We start from the raw sequence: 23,688 nt of genomic DNA, 5'->3' as shown, positions 1-23,688 counted from the left end.
GCTTAGGATTGTGGTCGACATTGTCTTCTTTTGTTTCTATTTCTCTTTTATTTCTTCTCGTTCTTCTTATTTGGCTTAGTTCCGAAAATTTTCTTCATTCTTTCATTCGTCCATGGAAAATCAAAAGGCATAATTTCAAAATCACCACGTGGTTGAGACTTGAGAGTTCTGACTAAGAGCTATGTGCATAAAGAATTGACATATATCAGATTGGATAACTTCAAACTTCTATGATTAAATACATGTGCTCGAAAGTATCATAAAACTAAGGACCATATTTAGTTCTTTTTGAAAAGAAAATCTTGCATGACGAAAAGATCAAGTGCAATTTTGTGAAGAGCTTTGTATGAGTGTTAATTTTTTGATGTGTACTGAGGGTTTTTTTTTTTTTTGGGATTAAGGTTAAAAATGTTTATTCTGCTAATGACAGTTACCTCAAGGCAAAAGTTCTTGGTTCACTGCCAGTGTCTTCAGAATAAATCGGGTTATATTAAAAGGGCCGAGTTTATTCATTGATGCGTTGAGTCCTTTGAGTTTGGTCAGAAATTCATGTGGACCAATATTTTAAAGCCACATGTTTAATTAAAGAACTCATTCATGTCATGTCATAGTTGTGTTAAAGGAGGGACATTTTTAATCCTAAAATAACGGTAAAGGGCAATTGAAGTGGAACGAGGATATTTTTAAGTTACTTTTAAGACGTTAGAGGGCATTTTTTACCCTTTTCCATTTTTTTAAAAACGTTTTGTGTTTCCAAGAACAAAATAAGTGAGTTCTTTACATTTCCCACCCCTAATCTATGCATCATTTTGTGTTTTGTGTATTAAATGGTTCCTTTCGTATGGGAAACTATTTTTCATTTTTACCCTTCAAAAAATACTTAACTATGGCTTTGCAAAGAACTGAATAAGTTAGGGGAGAAATTACACAAATTAAGATGTTAGGGTACAAAATGGTACATGGATTAGGGTCATGAAATGTAAAGAATTCGAGCAACTTTTAATACAACGCTTTGTACATCTAAAATTGACTCTAACAGCGCGTACCCCAATCTTCAACAATTCTCCTTAATTGTTGATACATTTTCCAGCTCTTTCAAAGACTCTATCCAATGAATGAAGTTTTAAATATTACGCTTCAATCCCATTTAACTTTTAATCACATTATAAGTAGATCTTTGACCAAAGCTAGATAAAGAGTCACCATTTCTTACACTTTGTTTGGATGGTTGATACATATTGTTTCATAATATATCATATTGAGTGTATTGTTTTGATGAATACAATAATTTGATTGATTCTATAGTTTCTCGCTGTTATATAATTTTACACATTAACAATTTGAAGGATAAACTTACAAGAAAAGTAGGATACAATGTAAAGCTATCAGTATGATAAAGAATAAAATATAATTATTAAATAAATACAGTAGTAAAGACAAAATAAATAAATAAAAAAGAAAATAAGATAACAACGCGATAAGACCAAATACCTTAAGTCGTTACATAAAATGGAATTTTCATCGTGACGTAATGTTAAATTTAACTGATAGGATACAATAAAATTTAAGTAACGATCAAAGCAAACATATATTTAAGGGAAAATGGTAAAAAAAATACCCCTCTATTTTGGGAAAAGGGCTAAAAATATACTCAATTACAAATTTGGGTCAAAAATACCCCTCCCGTCATTAAAGTTTTCAATATACCCATAATCTTAACGGAAATCCCCAACATAAATCGATTTTATTTTTAAATCCGCTCCATTTAAATCCGACCTAACTAAATGAAAAATCCATATAGTTACCCGCTCTTGTGCCTAGTGGCTGCAGATGCAGGACTCAGGAACAAATTGGTCGTCTATAGGTTTTTATGTAGTTGGGTCGGGTTTAAATCAGGGGCGGATGTAGTAAGAGGCAGGGTGTTCACCCGAACACCCTGGACAAAAAATTACAGTGTATATTTAGGGTAAATTTTCTGTGTTCATGTACATATATTAACTTTTGAACACCCTAAACATATATTACAGTGTATATTTAAGTCCAGTTATTTTTCTAAACACTCTGAGTGAAAATCCTGGATCCGCCACTGATTTAAATAGAGTTAAAAAAATGAAATTAGGTTATTTTGAGGAATTTGGAAATTTTCGTGGGTATATTTGAAAACTTTAATAACGGAAGGGTTATTTTTAACCCAAATTTATAACGGAGTATATTATTTAAACTAATAACGTAATACAAATACAATAGGTAAGAACCATCCAAACAAGTCCAAACCTAAGTCCACAGTTCATTTTTTCTCTTGTTATACATTCAACTACCCCAAAGCAAATTATACTTGGAATTTCTCACTCTCCATTTATTGGTTCTGCTTTTACAGGCTAATTTATACTGGCATTTGATAGACTGAAAAGGAGTACAAATCTTGGAATATTATACGAGTGGTAATGGAAGGGAGACGAATTCGAAGATGGCGAAGCCACAACAATCAAACTCATATATTGCCTGTGCGCCTCAATCATCCACTATCTAACTCCATTTCTTGTTGGTATGACTTTAATCAATTCTTTCTTTCTTTCTTTCTTTCATTAAGACTGTTTTACATTAGCCAACTCTATTTGCAGGTATTGTGACTTCAAATCCTCAATATTAAACCAACCCTTGTTTCGTTTCGGACGAACATATTCAAGGTGAAGCGTTCTTGTTCATACATGCTTTTCAAGTTTCGTTTTGCCCCAATTTATGTAATTCATAACTAGCTCGTTTGGACATGATTTGAAAATCAGGTTGATTTGAAGTAGAAGTTGTTTTGTTTTTTTTTTTCTCATAAACATGAAAGCCCTACAAGTTGGGAAAACTATCAAAACTTGCTCAATTCTTATATAATCTTAGCAAATGAGCAAACCATAGTTCATAACAAAGTTAATACGCTTCTAGAAGCATTTCTAAGAAATACAACATCTATTGATAGAACTTTAGTGGAAAACTGAACACGAGTTTTAGTGTAACTACTCTTTAGTATGATCCTCCCACATGGTACGGACAATATATTCACGTTGAGCATGCATTTCCGATCAGATGACAGAGAAGACAAGCCAACATTGTCACTTTGAGTCAAGTTTTACATTTTTAACATATATGTAGCAACTTATGAATCTATTTAGACAAATATAAATTTATGGGTCAAGTTTTGCATTTAAGAAAAAATTGAAATCCCAAATCGTACTTTTTGGAGATTTTTGGATTTGAAATCATGATATGAAGTTGAAGTTGAAATTTTGTGCAAATTTCATAGACAAGTGCTGATATGAAGATCAAAATATGAAATCATGGTTCCAAACCCTATGGCCAACCGCCTACTATTTCTAGGAAGTAGCAGTTGATGCACATCTTGCTCCTTTGTAGTTATGTCGAGGAAGTTACATTTGGTTCTACTTTTATGTTTCCTTGAGATTGATCTAATTTTGAAGTTTGCCTAACCTATTACTAAATGTTTAAACCATGTCTAGGACTTTCTTATGCATATTTTATGTTAAACAAATTTAAGGAGTATTAAAATTGCAAAAGTAGTTGAAGTTGCTGTTTTGTTGTTATTTAGAGGCGGTTTATGGCTCATGCTTTGAAGTTATGTAGCTTATTCTCTACAATCTTTGTAACTTTGTTGGTGTAACCTAATGCCCATATCTTTATGAAATTAAAGTTAACATGAACACACTAATAATTCCGATAAATAATTAAGCAAAATATTAAGTATATAATTATCTTAACCACAACTCTACTCCCTAATTCTTGGGTTCAAGAACTTGTCATATTCAATCCTTTTTGCCGAGGGTCCACTTGGAACAACCTCTCCACCTCCCAAGGTAGGGGTAAGGTCTGCGTACACTCTACTCCAGACCCCACTTTATGGGATTTCGCTACGTATGTTGTTGTTGTTGTTGTAAATCAATATCCGAATATCAACATTCATGAAAGGATTGTAACCCTAGAAATAAAGAGCATAGCGACTCATAGTCATGGTAGAATTCTCAATACAATCCCAAGCTAAGTTACTCGGACTCTTCGAAAGCGTTGCCATACCCGTGTCGGATCCTCCAAAAATACACTACTTTTGAAGGATTCAACATGCACCCGACGACATTTTAGAAGAGTCCGAGTAACTTAGATCCCAAGTATTGGGATTCAAACCTTGGATGGCAAGGTTGTTATTAAACTCTTCAACAGCTAGACTAACGCTTGAGGGTTATGTACTACAAAAGCTTAAATGTCTTGACACTTAAAACTCCTTGTATTTGGCTATAGCGGCGTGTTTATATTTATTATATTGTTCACAACCTTATCTTTTTTCTCTTATAGAGGGTACCGTTTGAGCTCAGTTATATGCCTTGTTGAGTGACTACTTTTCTTGCAGGTACTTGAAAGCTTGGTTCTCTATGGGTGTTGGTTTTAGTCTTGCCGTTTTATCAGCTGTTACTGTGGTTAGTCACCTGCTAAGGCCTATCATTTTATTTCTTTGTTAACTCCTATCTAATTAATTTTTTGAAAATAGCTAGGAAAAAGGATCTGCTTTTTCCAGTTTGTTTAATATCTGCCCGTTGTCTCACTTTTCTTATTCTGGACAGATTCTTTTGTATGAAATTGGCCAAATACTGTGTCTTTATTATGGCAACTCCCAGATGAGCAATGTGATGAGTGAATATCTGTTTGGTTTTTCTTCTACGGTATGTATTCTCTCACATTATTAAGGCACTCGGTCTACGCTCTTCCTTTGGATTACTCTGCTTCAAGCAAATACTTCATGACCATCCCGGCTAGGCACAAAAAATAGTAAGACAAGAAAATAATTTTCCTATCATTTCTGGTAGTCATAGAACATTGAATGCAAAGAAATGAATTTCAATCACTTACAATCAAAACTCTGGGGTGTTTAATCGACCCATTTACCAGTTCTTCTCTTGTTCTCAGTGCAATTAAAACTTACAGCCCTCGGGAAAAGAAAAAAAAATTAAAAAGAGGAGAGAACATTGATGGTTTGTTCCTTTTTCTGTCTCTCTTGAGCTTAGTTTATTTTATTAGGCAAGGTGTTGTGCTTGTTTAAGTTGCGGGAAAGGTTCGTCCTAACATGTACCCATGTTGGTTGTGTATTGGGCTTAAGTTGAAGGGTGAGCAAGGTCGTGACGTGCATAGACATTTTCTGCGCTAGAAACAAGTATTTGCACTCAGATTCAATAGTTTATTAAACAGTTGCATCTGCTTCATATGTTTTTATGTGCAGATATCAGGCTTGACCATCTCAGTGGCTGACGTTGGATATTTGTGCATATCTTCCATCATATCGGTTTCAGTGCATGAACTTGGGCACGCTCTAGCTGCTGCAAGGTTAAGCCTAATGCTGTTTTGAAATGGTTTGAAGTACAAATTGGATTATACTATATTTAAGAAGTATATTCATTAAAATCTTCTTGAAAGATTCTGTTCCTTTCTTTTACTTGTACTCTTTCATTATTTCTCCTGATTTTGGAACTAAGGGGAGAAATAGTTACTTGTGTGGACAATGCGTATATGATTGGTGATGATTAAATTTCTTTCTGGATGAGTTTCTGTGGTTCCAGTCAAGTAAATTAATAATGGCAATAATGGCAAGCCATCAAAAGTATAGGGTTATCAAAAGATCTTACTTAGAGATTATTGAGAAATTTTAAGCTGTTATTCAGCAACATAATTAGGGTTTGTTGAGGAAGAGAGTTAATAACATATGCTGACAGAGATGTATTTCCCATGGTGCTTTGATTAATGAAACCTCTGGAGCAAGAAAACTCAAAGCTCAAGCCAAGAAAATGGCAAGAATTGGAAGGTTCAGCTGTCACTTACTTCGGTGCCTAGCCGACTTTGTCTTTCTATTGTGAACCTTGAATTTTACATCCCTTTCCCAAGTGGTTCTGACTGGCGGAAAGTCTTCTGGACACACATGTTCAGGCTGGAGGGAAACGAGGGGTATGAATCTTTATTTCGGGTTGAGATTTGTCAAGGCATAATGTCTTATGTTTGATTGAGCGGGAGGAAAGAGGGATCAAATTGTAGAATCACAAAATCTCTAGGATAGGATGCTTTAACTTTTCGTACTTGTTAAGAATTACATTTTTTTTTAATATGACAAGAACCCATTCCTTGTATATATAGGAAAGGTTTGGAATGTCTATAATTGTCTAGATAGGAATTATTGGGAATTACTTTCCATTCCTTTTTCGAATTATTTGAATTCTTTCCTTTTTTTTTTTTTTGATTACTTGGAAACTTTGTTGCTCGGACTCGGTGTCGAGTGTCGGATACGGGTACGGATTTAGAGGTCGGATTCGGCATAATCTAAATTTTAAGATTCGGGGGTACGGATACGGGTGCGGGGATTCGGCTAAAATAATTCAAAATTATAAGAAAAATAACTAAATCTATGCCTAGAAATAAAAAACAATAACAATTTTTTATAGTTATGTTTCATTTATAATTAAATATTAATTTTTAATTAACTTAAAACTCTTCTAGATACAATAAGTGTCCACTCTTCAAGAGCTCTCCGTTTCTTTCTATTTGGCCTCAAATATTTTCTCCGATTGGTCCATGGATTTGGTCAAAGTATCCAATGTCGTTTGACCAGATCCGACACGAATCCGGTGTCGGTGTCGGTGTCGGTGTCGTGTCGTGTCGGACACGGGTGCGGCAGCAAAAGTGAAGGGTCCGAACAACATAGCTTGGAAACACTATGTAATCCCCAATATGCTTGAGTGAATTAGCAAGCAATTCATTTGCAAATCTCTTTTTTTTTTTAAAAAAAACACGCTATCAGAGCCTCTAAGATTTGGGTGGAGACTCAAATAGCTATTGCTAACGGTGGGTGCTGCCAGCCAATGTGTGTTGCCCGCCTGGCCGCATTTTCTTCTTTTCTTCTTCCTTTCAGTGTCTAGCACAGCTGCTCTGTCCAACAATTGGTGCTAATCTTCCTGTTCAAGTATCGTTCATCTCTCCGGATTCCATTATGGTGCCGCTACTTCTTCCCTGACCCAGCGCTTTACTTCCTACAAGACCGATCCCATCCTCTGATCTTGATTCATCAAAACCAAGGGTGTCCCTACTTTGAAAATTCTTTCTGTCTACTCTATGAGTTCTTTTATTAGAGCCAAAAGTTTGAGTCCGTTCTCTAAAATAAGAACCAAGGGTTTGAGTCACTACTCTAAAAATTCTTTCTCCCTCTTCTTGTACTTCCCTCTAATTCTTTTTCAGCTCAAAAAAGTTCTCTTTTATCCAAAGTTCCTTCACTTTCTTTGTTTCAATTAAGAAAATGGACCATTTCCTTCAAAGAAAGATCTACTTTTTCTTGTTAATCCTGCACAACAGCAAATACACATTTTTCTTCTTATTCCAAAAACTGGTGGTTCGAAACAAATGAAATTGGCATCCTACCTTTCATTTACCATGAAATTGATATGTGACAATCAAAACTGCAATACACATTGCTTCAAAACCAGTGTTTCATGAAAGAACGAAAATTGATATTGTGCAAATAGGAATTACTTTCCTTTCCTTTCCTTTTTAGGATCACTTGAATCCTTTCCTTTTCTTTTTGGGATTACTTGTAAACTTTATATAAACCCCAACATGCTTGAGGGATGCAAGTGTTTTATTTTGATAAGGTAGGGATTAAGCAAGCAATTCATTCTCAAATATCTTCTTTTTTTAGGGTACTTTTTTCAAAGTATGATTAATAACTTCTATGAAATCTTGGTGTATAAGCCTCATTGCTGCACAGCAAATAATAGATAAGCTGTTAAGAGAGTTAACTGGATCAGAACATAGCACATGCTTGAATATTAGGCATTTGGGTAGTGCTGATAATTTAACATCAGGGTATTCTTCCTGATCTTTGATTTTACATTTGGCTGACTAGTGGGTGCAAACCTGATCACTTGACATGCTTTGAGACATAGCAGTGGCAGTACATGAATCTCACAACTGCTTCTGTAGGTACTACATTCTGGGAAAGCAGTGAGGGCATACAGATGGAGTACATCGCTGTGTTTTTGGCTGTATTATTTCCAGGCGCTCTAGTGGCATTCAATCATGAGTTACTGCAGGCATTATCCAAAGTTTCTGCTCTTCGAATATACTGTGCTGGCGTTTGGCATAATGCAGTTGTGGGTAACTTATAGCAGCTCTTAGTTGTTAAAGAATGCTAGTCAGTCTCCATTTGTTTATCATATTATGTACTCCTTGAACTAATTGGGTGGATTATCTTTCAGCTTTGTGCTGTTTGTGCCTGGATATTGTTCCTTCAACCCTCAATTTTGTATCCATTTTACATTCATGCTGAAGGCCCCATGGTAATTGAAAATTAATTCTTGTACTGCAAGGTGCTAATTTGGGGAACCTAATTAGGCATTATTGTGGCTGATGTGTTCCAATCGCATTTTCTTGAGCAGGTACTGGATGTGTCTCCAGCATCACCATTGTCTGGCTATTTATCTCCTGGTGATGTCATCATATCATTGGATGATATCCGTATCAATAATGTTCGGGAGTGGTCACAAAGTATTGTTGTATTAACTGAACACTCTTATGAAAACTCTCAGAATCACAGCCTTGAGAAATCTATGAAAAGAAGTATTGGTAAAGGATACTGCATTCCCTATTCTTTGGTTGAAGAAGGCAAACGTGTTTCGTTGGAAGGCAAGGAAGCTTCTTGTCCTGATGAACTGAGTGCATTTATAACCATTCCATGCTTAGATCAGGCCATGCCCCATGATGACAATCTTGAGGTTAACCATCAAAGGGATGGAGGTGAACTCCGTTGCTTTAATGCGAAGGATGTCTTGAAGCTTGAGAAATGTGGTGATGGTTGGGGCGGACTTCATAGCAATAGGAGCAGCTGCTTATGTTCTAAGGTGTGCAATTCAGTGTTCTTCCGTGGGGATCAGAAGCCACACTTTTATATAATTTTTCCAGTTGTGCATGTTTGTCATGAACTACCAAGATATATTGTTCCTGCAGTTTGTAAAACGCTAATACGATTAGAATAAACATCACGCACAAAATGCGTTTGAATATGTGAAAATTTGATGCTTTATTGCAGGAGGGAACATGCTTTCATCCACTTTTGTCGACCGGTGAAGCATGGGTGGAGATCACATACTCAAGCCCTTCTCCCCTGCAATGCTCGCAACTTGGAAGAATGCGTGTGGTCGATGATGATAACTCCAGGGAGAAACCCTGTGTTAAAACCTTTGTTTTTGTGGGTGATGCAATTTCATTAAAACATTCAGTTCTCTTGACTTCATATCAACCTCGTTGGTCAGCTAAATTTGGTGCACGTCTTCCTTATGTACTGGAGAAGTTTTTGATGTTCACCTTTCATGTCTCTTTGACGCTTGCACTTCTCAACAGCCTGCCGGTATGTATTCATATTGAAAAAATAACTCTCTTTTCCATGTTTATTAGCCTGCATGTGGTCATATCTGTTGTGTATTTTTTTGCTGTGAAGATTCAAAAGGTGATTTTGTATTTTTTTGGTCATTAGATGACACTTGAATTGAATACATTCTGTTGTAAAGTCGGCTTGTTGACCGAATTACCTTGTTTAGCAATCTATTGCAGAGAATGACCATTCTCGTTTGAATGCTTCGGATTTGTGATTATTGTGTCATAATATGTATTTGTAGATCCTAAAACAGTGGACAACAAGTCACTGCAACTTATATGCCATTCATGTTTTTATAATTACCTTTGCTTCTTCTCCAGGTTTATTTCCTTGATGGTGAGGCCATCTCTGAGGTGATTATAAACTACTTTAGGTTCCTAAGTTCCAGGAGGAGGAGAACTGTTCTTCAGTATTTCCTATTTGGTGGAACAGTTACATCTATTCTTGTCTTCGTCCGGGTTTTCCTTGTTTTATTGTGAGGTAAAATTGTCATATCATGTTTCTTGTAAAGGTGGAGCTTGGAGACATATTTGCCCCCTCCGCAGGTTTGGAAATTTTATGTAATCTTCATTTATATTTTGATAGATCAACGTGGTAAATGTTTTTTTGTGCCTCCCTCCCCCACTCTTTCCACAAAAAGAAAGAGGAAGGAAAACATGTCATCGACTCAATTTTGGTCCTGTAAAAAATGTTTACTATGCACAAACTGCTCTTTTCCCCCTCTTTTTCGCTTATGTTGGCCGCTCTGAACTCTTACTCAGTGACACAAAATTTGGTAGAGTAACAACGCTGCTTTAGGAGTGTAAGTTACAGAACTTTGATTCATACACAAGTATATCCTGTTAGTGCAAATTGTCTCGTCATTTGAGTGATATCAAAATGAAGTTAAAGTCTATCTATTGAGACACGAGCACACAGTGGTTGCTAAGGAGGTGTAATATGATTAGCGTATCTAGCTGTTGAACAAACTGAGGTGAAATTCAGACAATATGACCTGGTATCTGTTAATTGGAAACTGTTCTTCATTGTTTGGGCTTTCAAGAGGGGCAGTGTGATAAAAACTTGTACAGACGTGATAGTCGATGGTGCAATTGTTGCTGATGTCATGAAACAGCGACTCTGACGTATTAATGTCAAGCTGATCAGGCAGTATTTCAAGCCCCATTGTTGCAAATATATACTTCAAAAAAAGAAAAGAGAAAGCATGTCGTTTTCTTTCGTTTCCATATCTATGGGGTTTATACGTGATGCCTGATGGTAAAGCCTTTAACTTTCTACTTGGAAGATTGCAAGATTTGAGAGATGTCATCAAAGCAATCATTTTCGGTCTGAGTGAGTCACTTGTGTTCAACGTTCGGTTCAGAGAGCACTTTTTTCGCTGAGAATTCCTCGTTCCATTTCGTGTTGCTGGGGAATTCAAAACTTGTGGCGCCCTATCCATTCCATCTCTCGAGCCCTGAAATTAAAGCTAAAATGTGGAAGCCCATTGAAGTTAAATGTGCCTCTATTATCTCCCCTTATCTTTTCGTTTTAGGCTTTGACTAGCATAGCTTGGCAAAATATAGGATGCTCTTCTAAGACAAAACATGATTGGTTTTCGAAGTTTTGATGTCAAGCGTTTGTTTTTGTGTTTGTGGACATGACACATACAAATAAAAGAGGCTTCAACATGCAGGCTTTTGTTTGTAAAATTGTGATCATATCTGAATGTAAAAAGATTTACGGGCACCTAGTTGGTTGCCTCCATTTAACATATACATATTTAAAAGTATTTAATTGGTACTTAGTATAGCTGAGGCGGAGAAGAAAGCTTACGATTTTGTTGGTGTGAACTGAGCTCTAACAATCGAAGCGGCTAAAGGAGCCTACTTTGCTGACCCTACGAGGAAGTGTTGCTCATTAAAGTCAGCTTCAAACTTCCGGTAACCGTTTATCCCAAGGTAGGTAGGCTTAGATAAGAAATATAGGCATTTTTCTCTATATCAATCAGGTAACTTCAGACAAAATTGCCGCTTGCTGCTTCTTCTTCTTTGGAGTAGATTTGTGAGTTGAATCGTGTGTTGGATTGTTAAAATTTGATGAACAATTTTTATTTTTGGGCTTGAGACATATGACTAAAATTTTAATTTTTAACATGCAATTGTGTTCACCCTCAACAATTTGAAGAACTTTATTTCTTTTGATGGATTATATAAGCTTGCCTGCTCCAATCAAAACTCATATTAACGATGTAAACACTTGAATCAAAAGCACATGATATTGTGATATGATCCTTGTGAGGAGACAACTTAGTAAAAGCATCGACATTATTCACCTCGATCCTTCCTTTCTAACAAATTGTTTGCTCCAACTTGAAAGGTTCAGCTCACCAAATCAACTTCTATACAATCATTCAAGAATCAATTCTCAAGTCCCATACTTTTAAAGTTAGAAGCCTTGGGCTTGATTCTCTATGTTTCTAGTGTTCATAGTCATTCAAGATTTTCGTGGTGATTCTATGATTAAGTTCCATTAATAATTTTTCTTAAGAATCGTAATCGAAAGAGGGTCGCAAAGTTTACCTCGCTTGCAAAATCCTAACTTTGAAAAGAGAACCTTGTTCGTATGTTCTTGTTGATGTTCCAGAGATTTCAAGATAAAATCTTGTTATAATCTATGTTGTGGAGTAATATCCAACTTGAATTATCTTAAAACTCATCTTGTAAGTTAATAGGAATGGATTAGGTTGTTCTTGGGATTGATCGAGACGTCTTACACTTGAACTTTGGATTTTTTATTATTTAAATAGGCTTGCCAACTGTTTTTTCTCACGGTTAGGACTACTGTATTATTCTTTAGCAAAATGTCTATAACCTTTTGTATAGAACTCAAAATCATGAAAGGTTTGAACCATTGAAAACTAGACTTCAATGGCTGTAACTTTTATTTGTAAATCAAATCCACATCAATATAGAAGGCAGCTGGTGTAACAGTTGTGATATGATTTAAAAATTTAGCCTGTGGTAAAATGCATCCCTGTATGTTAGAGAAAATCAGAGATGGGATGGTTTAAACTTAACACTGATGGGAATTTTGTGGGTATTACTAACAATGTTGGTATAGGTGGCATTCTAAAAAACGAGAAAGGGGATCTAATAATGGCTTTTTCCATCTCTGTGGACGGACTGCTAGAGTCACAATATTGCAGAAGCATTGGCTGCTGAGCATGGCATTAGATGATGCATGAATCATGACTTTGATAATGTGCAAATTGAGCTAGACTCCCAAATCATAGTCAAGATGTTGCTCAACAAAGATACAGATAACTTGAAGTTCGAGCAGATCATCAACAACACAAATGGCCTTCTTAGAGATGCAACTGTACAAATTTCTCACTATTACAGAGAGCCTAACATGGTGGCTGATTTCCTTGCTAAAATGGCTTCAACAAGTAGAGGGGGGCCTTTTATCTTTCTCAAAGAGCTTTACTAAGAGAAGTCAAGGGGCTAATTCAACTTGATAAGCAACAACTTACTACTTTTAGAAGAAGATTTGAAGCATGTAATTAATTTCTTTGTAAGCTAGAATATCTTGATAGCTAGGGAGGTTTGTGTTCATTTGGCTATCTCCTCCCTTTTAGATATTTTTTTTGTAGACTAAAGGCAAGGTTCAATGTCCCCCTCTAATTATTGTAAGTTATTCTATATAACACATGGGGGTCAAGCCAAAATCTCCACATCATAGGTTCATAACCTAATGGTGATGGCTTTATATATATAAAATAAAAACAAATTCGGATTCATTAAAAGTTGCGCCTTGTGTATCATAGTGCGTCTCCTTTCGTGTTTGTTTTCCTTGCCCATTTGTATCACTTCTAACCTTTTCTAAAGGACACTATAATCTTGTTAACCTACTTCAAGGAATACAATATCTTCGTGAAAGTTTTACATATCGAGATTATTTAAATCACGTTGTTAAGCACGTATTAGTCAGAAATAAAATTTTATAAGTTATGGGCCATGACAGAAACTTTTCATTCCTTTGTTGACTAAATATTTTTGGGAAAAAAGCACGCATGCCCCCGCAAATCAAAATAATTACCCGTCTATACCTTCATTACTTTCGTACCCTCTAGAAAAAATCAAAAGTATTTACCCGAGATGCCTTCCAATTATGATATCAACATGGTATATAAATATACTGAGATGGTATCATGAAAGATGCTTCAGTCCTTCTCTTAATCCTCCATGATATCATCATGATATATAAATATACTGAGTACTGAGATGGTATCATGGAAGATGATTGTATGCTTTAGTCCTTCTCTTAGTCTTCCATGATACCATCATAGTATATAAATATACTGAGACGGTATTATGAATGATCATGTTCATTTGTTAAAATGACAATTTTTTTAAAAAAAAAAAACTCTATGATACCATCGTCGTATATAATATATACATATTCTATGAGGTATCATGGAGGACTGCTTCAGTATCATGGTACTATCATGGTATATAAATATACTGAGACGGTATCATGAAGGACTACTTCAGTCCTTCTCTTAGTCCTGCATGATACCATCATGATATTAAATATACTGCAATGATATCATGGAGGAAGGGGGGCATGTTGAGTAATTAGTTTGGGCTGGGCTGGATAGAAGCCAAAATAATTTGGGAGAGTGGGGCATGAGCGGGTAATTAGTTTGGATTGGGCAGGCAATTAGTGATGTTTTCCCAATATTTTTTTGCACCAATGAGCACTCATTTTTTAAGACTATCATTGTTTGACTATGAATTGTAACAGAAAATTTGAACACAAAATAGACTTCTGATCGATACGATAATGCCAAGAACACCTACAAGCAGTCACTTACAAAATTGATAACACATCAATGACAAAAAGATCTCAATATATTGAAAACAATTTTTAAATGAATTCCGCAAAATTATAATTAAAAAAAAACTCGGTAAGAAAAGAAAGACGAAAAAGGGAAACAAAATAATTGTTTTCGTTGAACAACGACAAAATTAACCACTAAATAAATGGTGGATTAATTTGTTCTTGAATCTAATAACGGAGATCTCATAGGGTAATGAGAGCTTTGTTGTAATCATCCCTGTAGAAGAGTACATGTTCTTGCATGAAAAAGTAAAAATTCACCAATTCTAGAAATTAAAAGAATATTTCAAATAAGAAAATCATGTTGCTTATTGCCTTAAAGAAGACAAGAATCTCTTGAACACTTGGTCCATATTTAAAGGTAACTCGGCTTCCACACACCTCTATTTTGACTCGTTCATCTCGCCTACAGGGCTGCAAACAAATAACTTTTCGAGGACAAATTATTTTTCTTCAAGTAGAGAATTATATCATATATTCAATATGTGAGCAGCGAAGAGGACATTAATTTTGAATATTGCCCTATTGTTAAGAATTTAGAACTTCAAATAAAAAAATCCGAACATCATATCCTTTAAGAATCTGAATCATTTTGAATTGTGTGTCCTATAACATTTTATTAGTTTATTACCTTGTGATCAAAAGAAAGAGGGATGGCCCTTCTACCACGGCTAAGATAGGCGCTAATCACCGTAATTGACTATCACCGAATCACCGCAGTTCACTATCACCATGATAGTCAACTGCGGTGACTAACGCCTATCTTAGCCGCGGTAGAGGGGCTATTCCTCTTTCTATTGATCACAAGGTAATAAACTAATAATCTATCACACGGGATACAATTTGAAAATGATTCAAATTTGTAAATGATATTATATTTGTAAAGTTTTAAATTTTAACTATGGAGGAATATTCAAATTAATGTCAACTTCGCTGCTCACATATTGAATATATGATAGTGCCCTTTAATTCACTACTTGCAGAAAAATAATTTGACCCCGCAAAAGTTATTTGTTTGCAGCCCTGTAGGCTAGATGAACAAGCCAAAATAGAGGCATGTGAAGGTCGAGTTGTCTTTGCACGTGGACCGCATGTTCAAGGGATTCTTGCCATGTCTAGGGCTACAGGTAACATGACTTCACCTTTTGAAAGACGCTATATCAGTTCAGAAAATTGACATTGAAAATGCTGTTTCATTTCTTCTTTTCCTTAACACCATTATCAGCTTCTTAGCATAACGAAACGCAAGAACTGCAAATATTAAAAAAAATATATATATTATACCCCATTTTAAACGGGTTCAATTAGAGTACAACATTTTGGTGATTCCTATTTGTTTTATTTTAAGGAGTCGCCACCTAATTAATTTAAAGGTGAATTAAGGCACCTAATTACTAACTAAGGTAAAGCTAACTAAACCTCCATTAATGGTGTGCTTAATTTATGATTCTAGGTAAGGGTTTTAGATTATCCTAAAGGGAAGGGGTTAGACATCCTTTAAAATCCGTTAACTACGGTTATCCGGCCAAACTTAGGTTAATTAATATATGTGAAAACATGAAATAATACTTTGAAAGATATTTAATAATTAATAAGTTAAAAGACTAGACAAATGATGTACGTAAGGCAACATTTGGATTTTTGGAACAAGAATTTTTAATCGCATAGGCTTAGCTTTACTTGAAAATCAAGAGGTTTAAACTTAAAAGAAACCAAAATCATTGCTTCCCACTTTAGGCCGCAAGGCTCAATATATCGAAAAAGTCACTTTTAATGCAGATTTGAAAGTTCTAAAAATAAGCTTCAATGTGAATCAAGGAGCGAAAATTGCATAGATTTCAAAGGACGTTTTTAAACAAAATCTGGTTTTACGTACCCTTAAAAAAAATAACTTTACTGTAGCCTCAAAATGAACTCCATTAATGTTTTTGAAAAAAAAAAAAAAATTACTCCTCAAGATTTCGCTAAAATAATATCCCAACTACCCCTCTAAAGTTAAAGCGTTCTAACTTCTAAGCCTAATACTCCTAGATAAGGTAAACAACCACAAGTTAAGAAAAGCAAGACAAATAACTATAAGAGGAAGAGATAAAATGCCGCGATCATTCTCCTCTTCTCCTTTTTTTTTGCTTTGGTTCAGACATTTTCAAGAGCCGAGAAGAGTCGCTGAAGAAGCGAATAGCACAAATCTGACTCGATGTGGCATCGATTCCGGACTGTATGCAGCAGTTTTTTCTTGGCCCAAAATACAGCGTTTCAGCCAAAAATGCAGCAACTTGTGACATCAAAATGCAGCAACTGTCCGGCCAAAACTGCAGCAGCTTTCGGCCATGAAAGCGGTGGCAAATTTACTCAGGAATTTGGCATTTTCAGCCCCAAAAGATGCAGCAACCCACTGACTCAAGAGACGGCATATTTCAGCCCAAAATGCAGTGTAAATAGCCAAAATTGCAGCAGCAAGTATAGCCTCAAAACGCAGCAAAGTCACAACAAAGGACAGAAACAGTGAAATAAGACATCAGCATAGGAGAGCCTCTCGAACATAGTAGTCGTTCGAACGACAGGCTTAGCAGGCCACTGCTCTCCTTTCAATTTTCAGCACAAAGTAGCAGCCTCATCTCAAGTTAGGCAGCAACTCCGGAGCATTTTGGGATTTGAGAATCCCCAAGTCATGCAAAGAAGGGAGGGTAAAGAAAACCCTCAGGGGTTGGCCTGGTGGCAATTGACTTGAGCCTTGGGGTGCTCCCTTTCAAGGTCTCAAGTTCGAAACCCGCTGGGTGCAAACAATTTTTGAGGGCCATCGGACTGGGGAAACCCTGAATTAACCGTGGTGCACTTGCGGGAAACTCCTTGCCGAGGGCCTGTGCACCCCCGGGATAAGTCGAGGCTCAAAGAGACTCGGACACCCGGGGCTAATCAAAAAAAAAAAAAAAAAAAAGGGAGGGTAAAGAATGAGCATCTGAATAGAATAATTTCACTAAAGTAGTAACAAATAAGACATTTCTCTTGTTCACTTCTCATACTAACTCCAAGCAGAGGCAGATTATAAGAAGAAGGGGAAAGCAGACATCATTCTAAACAGAATTGCAATTAATTAAAAGGCTAATGACTAAGGATTGCAATCTTAATCTTAGAACATCCGCTCGGCTACTAGTTTTAAGGAACAAGTCAGCTTAAACAACTAAGTAACGTAATCAAGGATTTCCTATCTCTGAAGTTTCCGAAGTGGAAATTTTAATTCTTAATGCATCAACTAAATGTAACAATAAGCAATTAGGAACTTAAGGTAGCTTAACAAATTTTAGGAGAAGGCTCTAAGCTCATAGGTCCGTTTAAATTGGGCAAACTTAAAAACACATTTTTTTAAACAGCCTTTTAAAACTAGATGCCTTATCACACGAGCTTATCAAAATGGCATGCTTATGAAAAATCATCTCAACATATCTGAGAATCCTTACTATACTATAAATAAAAGAAAAATCCATTTTTTATCCTAGACTAATCAGCCCAGAAAATTCTGAAGACAACCAAAGCTCTCAAAAAAATAACGAGAATAGTTTGAAAAGTCTCATAAATAGTTTTCTGGAAGACGAATGCATAACTGGAAATGACAATAGCCAAATAATTCCAAACAAACGCAGAATTCATAACCCTTTGAGAGATTCATAAAAATCACTACTCAAGCAAAGACAAAAGAATAAAAGAACATACAAGACGAATCGAAACTGAAGTCAAGGCTATACTTTCATGTTGTACTTTATTGTTATGCTTTCCCACATAACAACACAGAATGGCACCCGGAAACCAAAACAGCAACAAACGAACTTATGCTACTTCGTGTGAAATGAATGGAAAATGCGATAGAGGAAAGGAATACTACTTATCTAACTCAAACAACATTCAGACTAAACTAATCTACAGGAATTCGTAAACAACAGAACTAAAAAAAATGAAAATAAACTAAGGCGAGGAAGAAATTACCTTTCTTGGGTGCAGCGAAGTGCGTGCGAGATCTCCGATTCCAATCGAACACTACAACCCCCGAGTTTGCGAACACCGGATTCGACGCAGTAACAGGGCAAAATAAAAAATGAAGCAGTGCTTTGAATATCAAAAAAAAAAAAAAAAGCAGTAGACTAACACTTTTTAAGGAAAATGGAGGCGGCGAAAAGAATTCTTTTATTTTTTTCAAGGAGATTCTGTGCGGCTGAACTTTTTCCATTCTCCGGCAGTTCAAGCTTATGCCTTTTGTAGGGGAATTCTTTAGCGATTCCCCAATTTTTTGGGGGGGAATTTCGGGGTTTCAAAAAAAAAAAAAAACTTAATATCTTTAAGGGGATTTCTGCGACTCCCAAGCTTGTTTTTGTAAGGGATTTTTTGCGATTCCCGAACTTGCCTTCATGGATTAATAGAAACGAATATTTATAGGGGGGAAGAATTGACGTTTTCAAACAGATGAGGTGATGAAAAATTCACCATAAAATCTGCTGAAATCGCACATGGGCCTGCAAGCTTTCAGAGATGGAGTGGGAGAAAAGAGAAGGCAGCGGATTTCGTGGGATGTTGCTGTGGTGGTGGTGAAGTGATGGGAAGTGACGGGGAGTGGGGTGGCAGCGATGACGTTGGGTGGCAGGTTAACGTTGTTGGTGTCTGTTTGATTTAGGGCTGTTAGGTGAAAGATGAACAATTTTTTGCACGGAGTGCCCTTCTTTTGGGCTGGTCTTTATATTTTGCTCCTCATTTATGTCTTCTTTAAATTTTGTCCTTGCCGCCTGTTTAATGAATGTTTTTTGACAAAATTATTCTTACTCCATTAAAAAAAAAATTATTTCGTCATTTGCCCTTTTCTTTTCTTTTTTTGCTTCTTCTTTCCTCCTCTGTTTTGTGTTTGTCTCATCTGTTCTAAAACTTAGGTACGAATTTGGATTTTTTGCTCGTTTCAATATTTGTTTTTATGTTAAATTGTTATTTGTTGAATTGATATCCTTGTCTTCATCGTTTTTTATATTTAATTGATCCTTTTTTATTTAAAATTATAGTGTTTTGTTATAGTGTCTGTGTGATTTTTTGAACTTTAGTTTCATTCCCCATGTATATATTTTGGTTTTTTGAATGTCGTAATATGTTTTAGTTGATTTTGATATGCGTTTTGGTTTTCTCTTTGTTGAATCGTTGAAGTTTTGCCTGTGAACAGCTGTTTTATGTTGTTGCTGCTGTTTTTATTTAATAATCTGGTTTTTGTGAAGAATGTGTTTGTCTGAGGCAACATATGTCGGGTCCGGCAGAGTTCTTGGTTTTGTAAACTGAAGTTATGCCGGTTCCGGCATAAAGTTATGCTTGTTCCGGCATAACTTCATGAATTAAGTTAATTTATGTGTGTTTGGTTTTTTGGTGTTGTGTTGTTAATAATTTTGGTTTTTATGCAATCTTATGTGTTTTTGGTGTTGTTTTGTTAATAATGTTTTTGTTTTGCTTATGAAAATGAAAGTTGTCTGTAACAGCATACTTTATTCTTTTGTAAAGTGAACTTCTGCCTCCTCCGACATACTTTTCTAGTTCTTAACACTTGCGTAAATTTTTGTTTTGCTCATGAAAATAAAAGTTTGCCAGTAACAGCATACTTTGTTCTTTTGTAACGTGAACTTCTGCCCCCTCCGGCAGACTTGTCTAATTCTTAACACTTGTGTACTTTTTTATTTTGCTTATGAAAATGAAAGTTGCCTCTAACAGTATACTTTGTTCTTTTGTAAAGTAAACTTCTGCCTCATCCGGCATACTTTTCTAATTCTTAACACTTGTATACTTGATGTTTTGCTTATGAAAATGAAAGTTTGCCTCTAACAGCATAATTTGTTCTTTTGTAAAGTGAACTTCTGCCTCCTCCGGCAGACTTGTCTAATTCTTAACACTTGTGTACTTTTTTATTTTGCTTATGAAAATGAAAGTTGCCTCTAACAGCATACTTTGTTCTTTTGTAAAGTAAACTTCTGCCTCCTCCGGCATACTTTTCTAGTTCTTAACACTTGCATAAATTTTTATTTTGCTCATGAAAATAAAAGTTGCCTCTAACAGCATACTTTGTTCTTTTGTAAAGTAAACTTTTGCCTCCTCCGGCATACTTTTCTAGTTCTTAACACTTGTATACTTGATGTTTTGCTAATGAAAATGAAAGTTTGACTCTAGCGGCATACTTTGTTCTTTTGCAAGGTGAACTTCTGCCTCCTCCGGCATACTTGTTCAGAACTTTGCCTGATTATTTTTTGTCAACTGAAGTTACTATAATTTCAAGTCTAAGTCATTGAGCATTGTATACTAATCAAAGAACGGATAAACTAATCAAAATCAGAACAAAGCAATAAATTTGATCAATTCTATGTTGTTGAGTAAAATTATGATTCGCAATGTTGAATCTCAACTGAATATCAGTTGTTTAGTTCATAGGAGATGATTTGTTGTTATTTTCAAATATTAACAAATCTAAACTTAATAAAGCATCAAATTGAGTTGAATTACGTTCAATTGAAACGCTATATATTATGTATTTATCTTTTCCGATGTTGTAGCAGCAAAATCAATGGAGATTTCTCCGGTGAAATGTTGGAACGATGGAACGATTGAAAGGTTTGTTGTTGGAATGATGGATAGGTTTAATTGGATGTTTGGGGTTCGTTACAGACTTTCAGGTTTTTATATGTGATGGGTAGGGGTAATAACGTCTTTTCTTATTATGTTTTAGCTTAGAAGGGCAAATATTAAAGACCACGGATTACGGGGGCAAAAATTAAAGACCAACGCATTTGAAGGGCATTCGCGCGAATTGCCCAAAGATGAAATGGTTGAAGAGGGGCTGTTTGGTTGATTAGAGAAGAAAGGGGCTGTTAATTTAGGTGTTGGGCCGGGTAGGAGTGTGAATTGGGTTGGGGCGGTTCGGTTTTGGGTTGGGGTAGTTGGTTGGGCTGCTGAATGTTTTTTGGGCCACAAATTTGTTGGGTTGCTGATTTAATTTGGAGGAGAAGGAAATTGGCCCAATATTATGTAGATGAATTAATCATCCTAATTCCTTTCATTTTGAACTAATTAAAATATGCTTCTTTGTCCTAATTAATTCTCAACAATTTGTACATATGAAAATTATAATACAAGTAATTTAATATACGTATTTATTTTTAAAATAGAATAAACGATGATTAACATAGTAATAAATAGGATTAAAGGAAAAATGCCAATGCCAATATCGATATAGGAATATCAACACTATTTTTTTTTTTTTGATTTAATTGTAAAGAATGATGCTTAGTATTTTTTTTTTATAATTAAAAGTATGGTGCTTGGTAATTTTTTAAGAAACAATAAGAATGTTCTTAACTTAGAGAAATATATCTCGAAAAAATAGCGTAATAATTAATGAAAATATTCCAAACTCATTCTGGCGAGTTTTCAGGACTGAGAAGCATAGTGAAATTAATTAAACGAAAAAGGAGGGCCAAAATTGAGTGTCAACAAAAAACACAATAAAACGACAAAGCATTAATACTGGGACATTGCTTACAAAGCAATTAACTTTGTGTCTATTAGTTAAAGGTTGAAACAATAAGACAAATAGTCATTTCTTTACAAAGAAAATAATAAGCTTTTGCTTGGCACAAACGGGTTATTAAAAGCTACAACACAATTATCGATAACCATTAAACTAAAGAAAGTGAGTATGAATTATTATTTTTGGTAAATAATTAAATTTCATCACCAAAATTGGATAGGCAATACATATCATGATGACTGAGTAATGGACAATAGCCCTAGAACTTCAACCCAACTACAACAACGCATAATAGCACTAGCTAGAGTATGAATTATTAATGACATTATAATTTTAATAAAGCTGGTTTGATAAGATTGAACAATTGAGGATGAAATAAGTGAGAATTATTAATAACAACTATAATTTGAATAAAGTTGGTTTGATAAGATTGAACATTTGAGGATGGATAAACCTGGTTTGATAAGATTGAACAATCTTTGTTTATTTATCTATTCCAACTACAAGAATTGAAATAAAACAGTCAGTTAAGCCAAAAAAATGTAATAATTTAAAAAAAAAAAATGTGCGAAAGATTGGGTTGCATAAGGATAGATATAATTAAATAACTAGAGGGCATAGGTACACTGTATGATAAATAACAACTTTTAGACTATCATACTTAGCTAAATTGGCTTTCTTACTCCTCTAAGTACACTCTTCTTTATGTCAATTTGCAAATATTTTGACAACTAATTCAACCTAAAAGAGAACGAAAAAGGAAAAGTAAGATTATGAAGCAGCGCAAGAGAACTAGCAATGTATTACAAATTCTTTAACGCCAATTTTACCGAAAAGAATAATAAAGAAAAAACGATTACGAAGCAGCGAAAGAGAACCCGCACCTGCAATTGAATTTTGAAATGACGACGAATGGAGAGAAACTCAAAAAGACACAAAAAATAAAGGGGAAATTTCAATAATGTATAATCTAGCATACAAAATTACATTTGAGTAGCCATATTTTTTTTATTACACCCCGCATAGCCACTTTTTCACAATATACAACATTATACAACAATATACAACTTTATACATCTAGACTAGATAATGTATCAACCTTGTATAAATGTGTATAATAATGTATAGAGTGTATAATAATGTATAAGAGGTGTTTATATCTAAGAAAATTCAATTGTATACAACAATATATAGCATTTTTTTTTTCAATTGTAGTGAGGGTACAAATATACAACAAGCTTTTGAAGTGAGGAGTACAAATTGGCTATTTCGGGTAATTTTACAAACATGGGCTATTTCGGATAATTATTTTTCCTAAATAGTAATAGAGGGTTATTTTCCCTAAAACGAAGCAAGAAAAAAGATAAAAGAAAGAAAAAGTGGATATGAACAAAACACGATAACCAAATTACAAAAAACAAATAAAAGTAAGTGGCAGAGAAAGATACTAACATGAGTGTTGCAAGTAGGGTTGTACAAAGAAAACCAACAAACCGCACCAAACCGACAAACCGAACCAAATCGGAAAAAAACACCCGAGTAGTGGTTTGTTTGGTTTGGTTTGGTGTTGGATAAAAAAACCCGATCATAATAGGTTTGGTTTAGTTTTAACTAAAAAAAGTCAAACCGAGACCAAACCGATCCGATTATATATATACAATTTATAAATATTTTATACATATATAATCTATAAATACGTGTATAACTTTATCACTTTTAAGCATTGATTAGTCAGCTTCGTTCGTGATGCAATCCGTTTAAGAATTGGTACCACATCCGATTGTATAATTAATTCTTTTTTGGC

General features: G+C 35.0%; 1 protein-coding gene and 1 long non-coding RNA gene across 2 annotated transcripts; one reads left to right on the top strand and one right to left on the bottom strand.

The window, feature by feature from the left end:
* Positions 1–2,266: 2,266 nt before the first annotated feature.
* On the top strand, positions 2,267–10,169 carry LOC132626135 (membrane-bound transcription factor site-2 protease homolog). Its single transcript, XM_060340888.1, has 10 exons — positions 2,267–2,545; positions 2,622–2,687; positions 4,409–4,475; positions 4,620–4,718; positions 5,273–5,376; positions 8,036–8,183; positions 8,289–8,369; positions 8,469–8,930; positions 9,119–9,436; positions 9,784–10,169. The coding sequence occupies exons 1-10, from the start codon at positions 2,445–2,447 to the stop codon at positions 9,940–9,942; spliced, it is 1,605 nt and encodes a 534-aa protein (XP_060196871.1). The 5' UTR covers positions 2,267–2,444; the 3' UTR covers positions 9,943–10,169.
* A 5,987-nt stretch (positions 10,170–16,156) lies between these two features.
* Positions 16,157–19,087, bottom strand: LOC132626134 (uncharacterized). The gene is made up of 2 exons (XR_009577084.1): positions 18,329–19,087; positions 16,157–17,259 (listed from the first exon to the last, which is right to left on the bottom strand). It is a non-coding gene; the product is annotated as an uncharacterized LOC132626134 (long non-coding RNA).
* Positions 19,088–23,688: the final 4,601 nt, after the last annotated feature.

The sequence above is a fragment of the Lycium barbarum genome, chromosome 2 (assembly GCF_019175385.1).
Source record: "Lycium barbarum isolate Lr01 chromosome 2, ASM1917538v2, whole genome shotgun sequence".
Classification (NCBI taxonomy): Eukaryota; Viridiplantae; Streptophyta; class Magnoliopsida; order Solanales; family Solanaceae; genus Lycium; species Lycium barbarum.
The sequence above is the reverse complement of the archived record's forward strand: the minus strand, read 5'-3'. Positions and strand labels throughout refer to the sequence as shown.